Source organism: Coffea arabica, chromosome 6e (genome assembly GCF_036785885.1).
Source record: "Coffea arabica cultivar ET-39 chromosome 6e, Coffea Arabica ET-39 HiFi, whole genome shotgun sequence".
Lineage (NCBI taxonomy): Eukaryota > Viridiplantae > Streptophyta > Magnoliopsida > Gentianales > Rubiaceae > Coffea > Coffea arabica.
The window spans coordinates 15871343-15886503 of NC_092321.1; the positions used below are offsets into that span (position 1 = coordinate 15871343).

Below are 15161 nucleotides of genomic sequence, written 5' to 3' on the forward strand. Positions count from 1 at the left end.
AAATCACCATTTCACAAGTTAAAATAATTATCAAATAACCCATTTATTAGTTATTACATTAACTAATCAATTTTCAAATTTCTTTAAAACAGTAATACTCTCATGCTCTAGCAATATATTTGCAAACAAATTCAAAATAATAATAATAAGTAATTGTTTAAAACCTGATTTTGATGGTCTCCTAAAGTTGGTAAAGAGAGCTGCAAATCAGTGGCGGACCCAGGTCCCAAAAGATCAATTGATTCTAATGCAATCTCTAAATCGAATGAAGTGATCAAGAGAAAGAGTAACAAGCTTTGGTTGTGGAAGAAAAAGTGGCAATCGTATTTTGGCGAGTGGGGACAACCAAAAGCCAGAGGAGTAAATGGAACTTGGGGAGTGGGGACAAAGGAAGTAAATGATTAATAATGATTGGATGAAGTGATAAATAAAAAGAGTTGTTAGTTGGGTGTGGAAGAAGAATGGTCATCGGTTGTGAAAGGAAATGAGGGACCAGAGGAGTAAATGGAACTTGGGAAGTGGGGACTAAAAGTAATGACTTATATAATTGGTACTTGGCCCTGTTGGGGGGAAAATGAGGACCGGGGGAAGAAAGTGAATTATATAAATTTTATGATCTATTCTTTCACATTTTTTTTAAAAAAATTCTGGGGGCACCTTTAAAATTATATCAAAATTATAGAACTATTATAGGAATTTAAGGCCCCCAGTGCCCCCCCTTTAATGCCCCCAGTGCCCCCCCTTTAAATCCGCCCCTGCCATATAGGTCCATACCCGTATTATATCCATCCCATATTTTACTAACTATGCTTATCACTTTATTGTTGAAACTTAACATCACACTTGTGAAGCTTACCCATAATATTCATGAAAATAATTTTAAGTTTTTTATGGACAAATAATATGTAAATGGCTAAAACTATAATTTTATAATAATCTTAAATTTACATACCATAATCGAGTGTATATTGCTTCTTGTTTTGAAATTTGCACTAACTTCACTATTCCTATTATTATTATTGGTAAAAATGCTTCGATTTAAAGCACAATAAAATCAAATTTTGTGGCCTTTCTAATATAGTGGTTATTTTTACTAGAAAATTAGTAAATCTTGCTTAGATTACACAGATTTTATGCTTTTTCACCAATATAATCAAAAGAATTTTATACCTTGACAAAACAAATAGAAAAAATGACAACACCATGAGTATAATGGTGTGCAACTGCCATACATGTCACATTATGAGTTTAGGCATGATTTCTATAAATAATAACTAATCTAATAATTGGTTGACATGCGATGCATTTTTTTTTTATTATTATAAATTTGTAGTATTTTATTGATGAGAATAATTGTTACACACAAAGAAACACCATTTTGAAGTACAGGATTGAACTATAAAGACAACAAATGAACCAGAAATGTTTGGTGCTTAGTTGAAAAGCAAAATAGCTCCAATTCTCTATTATCCTCAGCCCTTCATACGCTTAATTTTCCGAATTGAAGGCATCCCTAATCTATCGAGGCGAATTGCTCCACGAGCCATAGTTGGGAACATGTGGAAGGAGTCGTATAACTTGAGTTGATGCTCTGGATGAGAGACGCCCACATTGGACAATGCATCAGCGACTGTGTTAGCTTCCCTATAACAATGTGAAAAATGATCAGGATCTTCCACGAACTGCCAAATATGCCTAATCTCTCGTCGAATCTTCCAAGGGCAGTGAATACGTTTCTGAAGAATTCCAATTAATACCAAAGAATCCGATTGAATATAGAGATTCTCAAAACCCCAATGTATGCATGTTTGAATGCCAATAAGAAGAGCCCGGGCCTCTGCACTTAGACATGTAGTTTCTCCAAGATATGCCGAAAAACCAATCAAAGGAATGCCATGTGAATCCCGAAGAACCCCACCTCCTCCACCCAATCCTAGATTACCCTTAGAACAGCCATCGGTATTTAGTGTAAACTGACCGGTTTCCTTTGGTTCCCAACAAACAAGTTTGTACGTGACATAAGTGTGAGATGAATACGGCCAATCATACAAATGATAGAATGAATGAGCCTTGAAAACTTGTCTGAAATAAATTTCCACAATGGTATGGATTTCCAAGGAAATGGCAACACAAATGGCGGGCGATCTCATATGGACATCCTCAAAAAATGCTTTATTTCTTGCTTTCCAAATTTGCCAACATACTATACTGGGAAGAATGCGTCCAATGAATCGCTGTATCTCTGAATCATATGAGTGCAACCACCAACCCACTATACGGGAGCGTAAAGAAGAGCCTGGAAAAGTCAATCCACATGAAGCTCCAAAGTAATTCCAAACTGTTGAAGCTATATGGCCTTTGAAAAATAAATGTTCAATTGACTCCTCAGATACGGAATCGCAGCAGAAACACTTTGATGGTAAATGTAAACCAAGTTTACATAACCTATCCGGTAAAGGCAGCCTTTCCAGCAACAATCTTAACATGAAGAATGAAATTTTGAGTGGGATCTGAGGATGCCAAATGCTATCAAAAACCATAGACTTGTTTCGTGCTTGCCTAATATCCCGGAATGCCGAAGCTAGATAGAAGTTGCCAGATGTTGTGGACATCCAAATGACTTCAGCTTCACCCCAGTCTTCCGGGACTGGATGCTCTAAAATAGAGGGAACCAGATCCGTCGGCAATGTCTGATATAATCTAATCACATCCCAGTGTCCATTGATGATAAAATCACCAAATGACAAATTAGAGACAGCCGTCGTACGAAGAAACAAGGCACCCCCTCCCAACCAATTGTCGTACCAAAAATGACAAGCTCCGTTTTTGATATCCCATAGCATAGATAGCTCCACTTGTCGACTTACATTGACCATCCTTCTCCAGATTGCGGAGTCCATTGACCTGATTTCTACCTGACAAGGATGTAGTAGTCTACAATACTTAGCTTTCATGAACGAAGCCCACAACGAGTATCCCTTTCTGAAGTTCCACCAAAGCTTGAATGAGAATGCTGTGTAGATGTCCTGTAACCTCCGGAAACCAACTCCTCCCTCATCAACCGGATAGCACATCTGAGACCACCGTATCCAGTGAAATTTAGACTCCTCGGAGGATGACCCCCATAGGAAGGTCGAGAAGGCTTTTTCTATAGTTCTAAATACCTTACCAGGGATAACCGCTGCTGACAACAGATGTACTGGCATTGTTGCCAACACATGTTTGATTAGAACTATTTTGCCTCTAAGAGAAAGCATCCTTGATTTCCATGACCTTATTCTCCCTAGGATAGATTGGCAAACTTCCCCAAAATATGATGATTTACATCTGCCAAAGTAGAGGGGGAATCCCAAATAACGTATCGAAAATGGTTGATAATTAAATTTGGTGATACGTTCAATCACCATTCTTCTTGCCGGTGATATCGAGGGATGTACTAAGTAACAACTTTTCAGCACATTTATCAATTGTCCAGAACACCTTTGATACGCATCTAGCACCTGCATGATAAGCTTTAGAGAATAAGAGGATCCATTTGAAAAAATTAGAATATCATCCGCAAAAGCCAAATGAGTTATAGTAGGACATGCCAAGGGGACTTTGAAACCCACAAACCCCGATTGCATAGCAAGATTATTCAATCCTCTAGATAACATCTCAGCTCCTATAATGAATAAAGCAGGAGATAATGGATCACCCTGACGTAGGCCTCGTGTAGATTTAAAGAAACCATGCGATGCCCCATTTATAATGATAGAAAACCAGACATTGGAGATCAATCGCCAAACCAAATCAATGAATCTTTCTCCAAAGCCAAATCTCCTGAGAACACCAATGATATGATCCCATGCCACTCGGTCATATGCCTTAGACATGTCTAGCTTCATTACCACATTACCACCTCTAGTTTTTTTTCCAATACCCGACACTACCTCCTGTGCTAGCAGAAAATTTTCTGTTATATTACGGCCCTTCACAAAGCCTGTCTGCTGGGGCGAAATAATTTTGGGCAATAGAGAAGCCACTCTGTCAGCTAAGATCCTGGATAGCAACTTGTTGAAGAAGTTACACAGACTGATTGGCCTATAATGAGAAAACTCCTGAGGATTTGGTTTTTTTGGAATTAATACAATTGAGGTAGAGGTGATAAAACGAGGTAACTCTGCCCCACAGAACAAGCTGAGAATTGCCTTGTAAACATCTTGGGCAATAATTTCCCAGGCGAATGTAAAAAATTTGCCTGTGAAGCCATCGGGGCCAGCAGCACTATCTCCATCCATTGACTTCAGGACTCGATGAATCTCTTCAATCGAAGGCATTTCTTCCAATTTTCTGTTTTCCTCTTCCGATATCATGTGCGGAATCATATGTCGCATATCAGAAGATGACTCAAGATATCCAGTGAAGAGATCAGAGAAATATGATATGGCCTCAGTTGCTATGTCAACATTGGTGTCCACCCAAACTCCGTTTGACTTTTTGATTCGGTGTATCATTCCTTTAATTCGTCTCTGTCTTACAACCGCATGGAAATATTTTGAATTGTGATCTCCCTCTTTAAGCCATTTTGCCCTGGCTTTTTGGCTCCAAAATTGCTCTTTTATTGACAATGCATTCCGCAACTCTGCCTGAGCCTTACTGAGCTCAACCTGAGATTCCTCCGATGCATATTGATCCATCGATTCTTCTGCTTGTTGGACCACCACTTCCGCAGAACGTACAGCATCAAATATATTTCCAAAATGTTGCTTGTTCCATGTATGAATAGCCCTCCTCGTTGCCAATAATTTAGAGCACAAAACACGTAGCGGAGATCCACTCACATCTTGATTCCAAGCCTGTCGAATCACATCCAATAGTTCTGGTTTGCTCGTCCAGACATTAAAAAATCTGAAAGGTCGTGGACTATTGTCTGATCGATCAGAAAAAGTAATTTTCAATGGTGCATGATCCGAAGGATGTCTTAGCAGATGGAGTACAGAAATCACGTCTGAGAGATCCAAACAAGACCCATTAATTAAAAATCTATCTAATCTCTTTGAAACCCGAGCTCTACCTCTCCGATTATTAGACCACGTGAAACTAGCTCCTGAAAAGCCAACATCCAAAACCCCTGCCTCTTCCATAAAAGACATGAAATCCGCTCCTTCCGCTATAGCAAATGGACGTCCACCTCGTTTTTCGTGAGGGGCTAAAATAACACTAAAGTCACCCCCAATACACCAAGGTAGTGAAACAGGCTTGTCATTTAATAATGAACACCATAAGCCACACCGGTCCTCTAATGAACATTTAGCATGGACAAAAGACATGATGATTGGAGAAGAAAACAATTGACTTTGAACATGTATGGAAATATGCTGATCCGAACTACCAATAATGGAACACACAAAAGGGCTACTATAGAATATCCAAATATCACCCGATAAGTTAACAAAGGAATAATCAAATAATAATCGTAGACGAATGGACTCAATTTTGGACACGTCTAACTTCGGTTCACAAATGACAACAAACTTCAAATGATGAGCACGAACTAAATTTATCAATCTTCTTAGATTAGGGGCTTTTGCAACCCCTCTGATATTCCAAAATAAACCACTAATCATGAGAAAAAACCTGGAAAGAGTTTTGAGATGATGTCGCTGAACGTAGCTGTCTGTCAGATGGGAAGCCAGCTCGCACACCCTTAACACGATCTTGTCGGCAATCCATTTGAACACCTACAGATTGGTCAATGTTTAGAGTGTGTATTGATGGCTCAGCCGACTTCTCACGTGGTATAACCAATCGCGGAGATAAATTTCCTGCGTTAGTTGGCAAAGCTACTTCATCAGCCGCATTGGATTTGGAATCTTCATCATCAGCTCCACGCAAGTCGACATAAAGATTATCTATGTCAGTGGTGTCGGACCTTTCATTATAAACTAATCCCAAGTTATGCGCCTCAATAAGCTGGGGCCCCGCTGAATTATTCCCATTGGAATTGTCGGGCAGTTGATTAATTGCGCTTGTGGTGTCGATCATTTGATGCTGAACCATTCCCACGTTATGTTTCCTGAGACTTTGTGGCCCCTCACAATCATTTGCATAGCAAACTGTCAATTGGTCTTCCACTACCGAATGCTCCTTATGGACATGCATGGCGACATCAGCAACCGACTGTGGATGTGCATCAGTTTTTGAAGCTGCTGTTTTTTTTCCCTCCTTGACCGCGTAAGCGTCGGCAACTGCATCGTTTTGCTCAGATGCTCCAGAATGTTCCATTGCACCTATTGACGTTCCTTCAATTTCAATTACGCCTGTAAGTCGAGCCTCTTCAGTAGCTAACTTGAATTCCATTGATGCTTTCCCTTTGGCTTCAGTGTTGCATTTATCTGCAGTTCCCTCAGATTCCTTTGTTACAGCTGTTGTAATTCCTTCGTCTTCTTTCTCATCAGAACTTTGCATTTGTTCAGGAGCTGTTGTACCCTCTTTTGATAATTTATCTTTAGCTTCTAAGTCATTACATTCATTTGTAATGACTAATTTATGCTGAGTATTTCCAGATAGCTTTGAACCATGCTTAAGCCTTTTGGTTTGATCGTTTTGGTGTTGATGTCCACCATCAACGAAGTTCTTCTTGCATTTTTCAGATGAATGACCCAATCTCCAGCAAGCTGAGCAATATCTTGGCATATCATCTGGTACAATTTTTTGCCAAAAGCCGGTTTCTCCTTCAACCGCCACCCAGATTCTCGATAAAACAGGCTTTGCTACATCGATCTCCACGCATACCCTCGCCACACTAGGACGCGTCCCAGCAGCCGTTGCCGAATCCAAAAACAATGGTCTTCCTACTGGAGATAATATGGAAAACAACGAATGTTTATCAAAATAATGGATAGGTAAATTTGGAAGTTCAACCCAAACTGGAACCAAAGAGGATTCTCTGAGCACATGAAATTCCCGGGACCATCGAAATACACGCATTGGAAATTTGCCTAATTGCCAAATCCCTCTCGTCCAAATCCTGTTAAAATCTGCTTCAGCGGAGCACTTGATCAGAACATGCCTGTAATCCATCAAGCCAATGAAAATGTGGTCTTTTAGATTTAATGAAGCAAAGAACTTGCGAATATCTTCTAAAGAAGGTCTCCCATGAGAGAATTTTCCAACTAAAGACCATCGAAAAGGCTCCGCAAGTTTTTCTGCATCTGCTCTGGAGAAAATGACTGCAGCTTCACCTTTGTAGACAGTCGCTTGCCGAATTGGGATAACAGATGTTGAAGGTTGTGAAAAAAGTTGGGAGAAAGATTTTTTTTCTGTAGGAGATCCTTGCCCCTCAGCCGACGGCTGAAGGGCAGCCATGAAACGTAGAGCAAACTGAAGAAATTTTTAGAGAGAGAGAGAGAGAGAGAGGAAGCCTTCTAATAGGCATTCATGCGATGCATATGACAGGTTAGGGGATTTCAATTGCAACATGAAAATGAAAATGTGATTCTTTTTAAAGAAGATCAATAGTGGTTTTCTATAAATGGAAATATATTGTAGCATATACCACTTATGCATTAAGGAATTTGTAGTTTGAATCCTAGCAATTGAGTACCTATTGCTTTTTCGTTTTTTAAGTACCTATTATTTATTTCATTACAAAGTTTAAATATTTACATCCAGATAGAGTAATGCTAATGACACTTCAATTATTGTTAACGACACTAAGTTTACCTTTATAAAAGTTGGTCAAGAAAATGAAGTGTCAATGACAACAATTGTTAAACTAAAACAATTTTTTTTTTCTGTTGGGACAATCAATAACTACTTTCCCAAGTATTTCACTTTTATGTTTAAAAAAATCTCAACCTGTTAATTAAATTCAAAATGTTGCTATTATAAAAAATATTCCTCCTCGAATTAATATCAATGAGTAGATGTGAGATATAAATGTGGTAAAATATCTCTCATACACATGTCATGGATTTTTTAAATTTTCAACAAAAAAAGATTTTGTTGTTAAAATAACATGGTAATCTGTTGTGGTAATTATTTTAGGATTCTTTTGTACATGAAATGAATTTAATTTAAATTACACAATAGATTATATGGGCATGTGAATTTTTTTTATTGGTTGAGGTAATTAATATCTTTTTATTGAACCGTTAGTGGTGATTGCTAGTCAAGGGTGAAACTACAATAAAAAATAAAGTTAGTGAGAAAAGTGCAAAAGGCTAGGGGTTTTAGTGCTTAAAACCAAAAAAAAAAAAATGATCAAATTTTATAGTCATTTTTCCTCCAGAACTAACAATCAAATTTAATGGAGTATGTTAATTAAAGTTAAAAAACATGTTTAGCCTTTAAAATTATTATCACTTTATCCCCTTAAACTATAACCTCATTATCAATTTACCCCATAGAGTTATTTTTTAGACAATTTATCTCACCATTAAATTAACTTATTAAGTTAAAGAATTTTAGAAGAAAGTACCCTCCTCTCTGTATAATAAAAATAATAAAAAATTTAGAGTGACTCTTCTCCTTTTCAGTATCAAGAAAAAAAAGTCAAAGTGTTAATCTCTTTTTTCTTGGCAATTTTATTAATATTGAAAAAAATAGAAAGATAGGGAGGGGAAGGGGAGAGGGAGAGGGAGAGAGAGAGAGAGAGAGAGAGAGCTTAATTCTTTTTTTTAAATACAAATAAGAAAGAATTAAATACTTTTATTATATAAAAATTATTTCACTTTTCTGTTTACGACCAAATTCCAATCCTAATTCCGACAACTTTAAAGTAATATGATAATGCTAGACTCTTCTTTATTTTCTTTCTTTGCAAAATCCAATTTTCTGTCTCATTCTTTCCTATCTTCTTTTCTTTTCCAAATATTAATAAGTGTGAAAAAAAATATGAGAAAACCATTTTATTTTTATGTTTTTGGATCTCATAAAGTTAAAAAAAAGGAAGAATAACCATTTCAATTTTTTTATTTTTAATTATATACAAAAAAGAGTAAATACATTAAAAATTTTTTGACCATACTAGTTAGATTAACGATGAGATAAAATGCCTAAAAAATAATGTTAGGAATTAAAACGATTGTATCACTATAATTTTAAGGGATAAAGTGATAATAATAATAATGTGATAATGCAATAAAATAACGGAATATTTTTGTCTAAAATTTCTTAACATGTTGAATTGAATTACTTATGAGGTGAAATGACTAAAAGATAATGTTAGGAGTTAAATTGATAGTAGTAATATAGTTTAAAGGGATAAAGTGATAATAATCCAAAAAAATTAAGCTTGATATGTATTTTAATCAAAATTTTAACTAAACTACTAGGGGAGGCACCTATTAAATCTACTAATGGAGATTCGATTGAGGGATCTGCTTCAGAAATTTATACTCATCACCGTACCCAAGTACAGACACGTGCTCGCTATTCTTGGAGTTGGTATTTTAAGGATGATGTTTTTACCCGATCTTCAACATTGCCAAAAACTTCTGACCATAACCAGTAAAATGCTTTCATATCAATTATGAGATTAGTTATCAATTGGGATCAATACGTCGGTTCCTTTACACTGCCATGCATCCATTCTCATGAGACATCCCATGTTTATTAATTTGACATTCAATTAATGTCTCACTCAATAGATAAGTGAAGCAAATGATCTACACATGCTTATATAGTTCATTAGAAGATGCCGTTAGAATAAAGAAACTCAAGATCCAATCTCAAGTGCCAAGCAAGACCTTGAAAGTACTTTGAAGGTATTTGAGTATCAAGAACTGAAATAAGAACAGATAAATGAATATATAGGGTCAGTTGTTCGAGACATATCAAGTGGGATTAAGGAAATGAAGCTTCGTCATGTGGGATATCCAGGGATTCAAAGTACATAGTACAAATCACGCTAACCTATGAAGACTTCAGTCCCCTTTGGAAATGGAATTGCAGACTTTATCACTGATTTCAACGGCTAGATTAATGTCCAAGATGGGCCTAATATTTGTTTTTTGTTTTGGGAACGAGAAATTGAGACAATCCGACACATCTCAAGCCTGATTTTATGGCGTGATAACATGTCCCTCTTATCTATTCTTAGACCTTCTAAGTTCTAACTTAAGTTTTACATATAAGCATACATGCTCCAATGTTATGCTTTTTGAAGTGAAGAGTGCGTGCATTCTCATTTGCTTTTATCCTGCGTCACATTGGCAGTTTCACTGCTAAAAATGGCTTCCATTCTCTTCCTCTGCATTTTATTCATAATGTGTATTTACCAAAGCCTTTCTTTCGCGGCTGTTGCGCCATTTCTTGATGGTATGCTTTAAATAGTCTTTAATTTTTTTCATATAAAATTGCTAAATGAAATTTTCTTAGGTACGAGATAACCTTGGTACGATTTTTTTTTTTTTTTTTTGGGTTTATGCCAAATAAATTCACTTTACCATATCATTTTTATGTCAGCACTCAGTACATGACGGAGGAAATATCAAATCTTACCTCCTAATTTCACTTGACATGCAAACATGATCCACGTAAATTGTAGAAAAATCAAATGCACAGCGTTAATTTTCTCTAACATGTTCAACATCAAGAACAACATGGACCCGTTTGAATTTTTTATTTTGAATCTTATGGTGTTTGACTTGTCTTTCCGATACTTGGAAAAGGTTTTTCGCTCTGGACTTCTTTTTAATCATTGATATGAACCGACCTTCTATGTACTCTTCCTCTTTATTATTATTTTTTCTGAAAAATTCGAACAATGGCAGGATACAAGAACAGGGAGAAAAATTTACTCATAACTAGAAGTAGTATGTTTTTCTAACCATATTCCTGTTTACATTTTGCAGGTCTACTAGAAAATGGTAACTTTGAGGAAGGGCCAAAGGTATCAAACCTTAAGAAAAGACAGATCATAGGAAAATACTCCTTGCCCAAATGGGAAATTCATGGCATAGTTGAATATGTTTCAAGTGGACCGCAACCTGGTGGTTTTTACTTTGCAATCCCTCGTGGGTCTCATGCAGCGAGGCTTGGAAATGAGGCTTCCATATCTCAATATGTTAAGGTGAAACCTGGAGCAATGTATTCATTGACCTTTGCAGTCACCAGGACTTGTGCCCAAGATGAGAAGCTAAGGGTTTCTGTCCCTGGTTTTTCGACTGAACTCCCAATTCAAACACTGTTTAGCAGCGATGGTGGTGATACTTATGCATGGGCTTTTAAGGCAACTTCTGATGTTGTCAAGGTTACATTTCATAATCCTGGAATTCAAGAGGATCCTACCTGTGGACCTCTTCTGGATGCAATTGCAATCAAGGAGATACTTCCTCTCAGATACACTAAGGGTAAGTCCTCTTCCAAATTTGGAATTTTTTTCCAATGTCATCTGCCTCCCAGATCTTTAAGCAGATATGTGAAAGCTCGATATTGGCCAGTACAAGAAAAATGTTAATGGCACACACTTATCTGTTAATGATACTCCTCTTGACTTTTCTAATGGCAGTTGTAAATTCAAAGAAAAACATGGCAATTTTTATCTGATTCAAATGGCAAAAGGTTGAAAAAAAAAAAGGTGCCGTTCACAGAGAAAGGAGTGCCATTAACATTTATCCCAAAATAATTGTCTGAATTGTTGGGCAATGGTCGTAAGTTGATCACAACCCATCTGCCTTTTTGTTCTTTTTATTATTGACTGTTGATATTCGTTCACGAAGACACTATCTTTAAAATATAAATTTGTAGTTTCTTCTAAATATATAGTAAATGATAACCAATGCAATGCATATTTTATAATTCATAGAAAGCTCCTAATTTGCACTGAAACTATGCAGGTAACTTGGTCAAAAATGGTGATTTTGAAACCGGCCCTCATGTGTTCAAGAATTTCTCAACTGGGGTGCTGCTCCTCCCTAAGAGGACGGACATCTACTCATCGCTCCCTGGATGGATTGTTGAATCCCTCAAACCCGTTAAGTATGCTGACTCGAAGCATTTCTCTGTTTCCCAGGGACTTGCAGCTATTGAATTGGTTGGCGGAAGAGAAACAGCTATTGCACAAATCATAAGAACAGTACCTAACAAGTTCTACCTTCTTTCCTTCGCTTTGGGGGATGCTAGGAATGGTTGTCATGGATCAATGACGATTGAAGCTTTTGCAGCTAGGAAAACCATAAAAGTTTCATTTACATCAACTGGAATTGGTGGATCCAAGACTGCCATCCTCAAGTTCCAAGCACTTTCAAACAGAACAAGAATAACTTTTTATAGCCCAAATTATCACACAAAGCTTCATGACTATGGTCACATATGCGGTCCTGTTTTGGATGATGTTAAAGTGTTTCCTCTCAAATAGTCACTGTTAGGGTGAAGATCAGAGAGAGTGATCAAAAAGCAACATAGTTTTGGAAGCTTTTTCTTTTCTTTTCTTTTCTTTTTTGTTAGCTCATGAACAAGACAACCCAAACCCATAAACATCGATCCACGGTATGAGGGAGGGGAAGCGGGCATGAGATATAAATTGTGTAATTTATATCTCTATACTATTAAAAAAAATCTTTCTAGCTTCTAAAGTTTAGGCTTCAAATATTGCATAGGATCAATTTAAGCCATTCATTTTATTTGTTTTTTGTTTTTTGTTTTTTGTTGTTATGTCATTGGTGTGTAATGTTGAAAACTAAAACCTTGGATTTAAGCATTTTTTTTTGGCTAACTGACGGGATTTTTACTATCAATGCAAGTTTAATTCCGAATTTACACCCGTTGGACTGCAAGTATACAGGTCGCAATTGTGGTACAAGATGTGTATCGGGTCGATCCCACGAGGAGCAATTTAAACAATTACTAAGCCCTTATTTTCTCTATTATTTAGACTTACAATTAATTTGAGCAGAGAAAATATAATGCTGTAATCTACAAACCTGATCTACAAATCTAGTTTAACAAATGCTGAATGCAAATAGCGAAAATTCACTTAAGGAAGATTCTAGGGATGTAGATTCCACTTATGGCAATAAACAACACAAATTAATGGATTTACTTCTTGCTATTATTCTTGTTTAACCAGAGATTAATTTCCAAAATTACCAAGTCTAATTTTCATGATGAAATGGCCTAGAGCAATATAGATTTCCCTATTTTCATGGTGAAATACTACTACTACTCTGTTTTATTTCATGAAATGCTAAATAATCCACCTAAGTGTATTTCTATTTTCATGAACATACAACTCAAGCTCTACTCATGTGTTTCCATTGTTATTACCAATCCTCATTGAACAATAACAACTAATAACAAGCTATTGGTGATCAATCAACAACAAGTAATCACAGCTACACAAGTAGACAAGTTAATAAAAGATCTAACAAGTGTACATCACCTTCAATTCATATTATTTAGCCATAAGTTTCATCTACTCCCTAGATAAAGAAAATTAGCTACTCATGAATGATTTAACAATCAAACTCACAAGTTTATTAATGCAAAACATCATGAAGTACAAGTATAAGAAAGGTAAAAGAAAGCTTAGCCAATTGAAGGTAAAGCTCTCCAATTCCTGCTATGTTCTTGTACAAGATGGTTACAAGTGAAACTCCAAATGCTTCTCTAAGAACTCTTAGCTAGAGAGAAAACTTGTTACAAGAAGGAAAACTAGCTACGTATCCCCCTTTGCTTCTCCTCTGTGTTTCTGCATAAAAGGTGGTAGAAAGTTTATTCTTTTTCCTTCATAATTTCTTCCACTCAGACTTTGTAAAAAGAAGTCAAAGATACGATGTTTCTTTTTTTTCTACACTCATTTGGTCTTCTCTTTTGTTGCAGAAGCATGTGCCACCGATTTCTGGCCCTCAAAATAGCTGGAAAAGTTGTGAGAAAGATAAAGAAAAACGGCTGTGCCACTTGCTGAGGAGAGAGACAGATCCGAGCCTCTTATCCGAGGGCTGAAAATTGATCCGAGCTCGGATCAGTGGATCCGAGGACTTCCCATGATGGATCCGAGGTCGGATCGTCCTGACCTCGGATACACTCCGCCAGAAGTACAGACGAGGTCTCGGATCTCTCTTGTACACACGGATCCGAGCTCGGATCCGTGTTGAGCAATTTTCCAGTTTTTCACCTCTTCCCATTTTCTACATTTCAGCTCCCAATTTCTTGTGTACTTTGTCCTCTGGATAACCCTTACATTTCTTTCAGCTTGTGCATGAATTTCATACATCAATAACCTTCACAATTTCACCAAATTAACGCATTAATCCACTCATTTATCAAGTTTTGAACCTTTAAACAATATTTAAGCAATTATCACCAAAAGAGTCCAAATATGGCTTTAATTTTCTCAAAACATACCAAAAATTCATGCCAAATTTGTACAAAATGTACGCTAAATATTCACTTATCAAATTCCCCCACACTTGAATCATTGCTTGTCCTCAAGCAATTTTACACAAAACTTCAATGATTTAATAAATAAATCAATATACGTATTTTTGTCAAATTTAATTCCTCAAAAACCTAGAAACCAATCATTATGCCATTTCTCAGATTACACTAAATACTCATAATATTCAATTTAAATAAAAATAATTATGCCTTAATTTCAACAAATTCAAATCAATTCTCTCATTCTATCCTAATTCCACAAATAAGTAAATCACATAGTCAATTTTATGGCCTTCCTCATCCCAAAACTTAACAATTTAGAGGGATTTATTCACATTTCATCTTATTTAAATAGTGAAAACATCTTTTTACGCGAAAATCAACACTTTTAGGTGAAAATTCCCGGTTACTCAACATTTCACTTATTTAAATTGCTAAGCATACTCTTAATTACAATACCTTTTTACGTGAATGTCGACATTTGTAAATGCCAACCCCCGGTTACTTAGTATGTGAATCATTGGAGTAGAAAATTAATAATAATATATATATATATATATTTTTAACAATCAATTTCTTTTTCCCTCTAAATATAATTAAAGGAAGAATTTGGCCTTGTTTTTGACTATATCAATCACTTACTTATAAAATTAAGTAAAAATGAGAAATATCATTAATCTTGCAAAATTCTAAGCATAATTTTTCTTATTTAACCAAATATACTTTTTTAAAATGTAAAAAATCCTAATTGCATAATAATTCATTCCAAGTCAAATAAGAACTAAACTTTTTCA

General features: G+C 36.1%; 2 protein-coding genes across 2 annotated transcripts; one reads left to right on the plus strand and one right to left on the minus strand.

Annotated features, from left to right (window-relative positions):
• Positions 1 to 1472: 1472 nt before the first annotated feature.
• On the minus strand, positions 1473 to 5312 carry LOC140009744 (uncharacterized). The gene has a single exon (XM_072056039.1). It carries the CDS (start codon positions 5310 to 5312, stop codon positions 1473 to 1475), a length of 3840 nt encoding a protein of 1279 aa, XP_071912140.1.
• Positions 5313 to 10217: 4905 nt separating this feature from the next.
• On the plus strand, positions 10218 to 12482 carry LOC113696481 (protein TEEBE-like). The gene is made up of 3 exons (XM_027215889.2): positions 10218 to 10305; positions 10842 to 11339; positions 11826 to 12482. The coding sequence occupies exons 1-3, from the start codon at positions 10218 to 10220 to the stop codon at positions 12344 to 12346; spliced, it is 1107 nt and encodes a 368-aa protein (XP_027071690.1). The 3' UTR covers positions 12347 to 12482.
• Positions 12483 to 15161: the final 2679 nt, after the last annotated feature.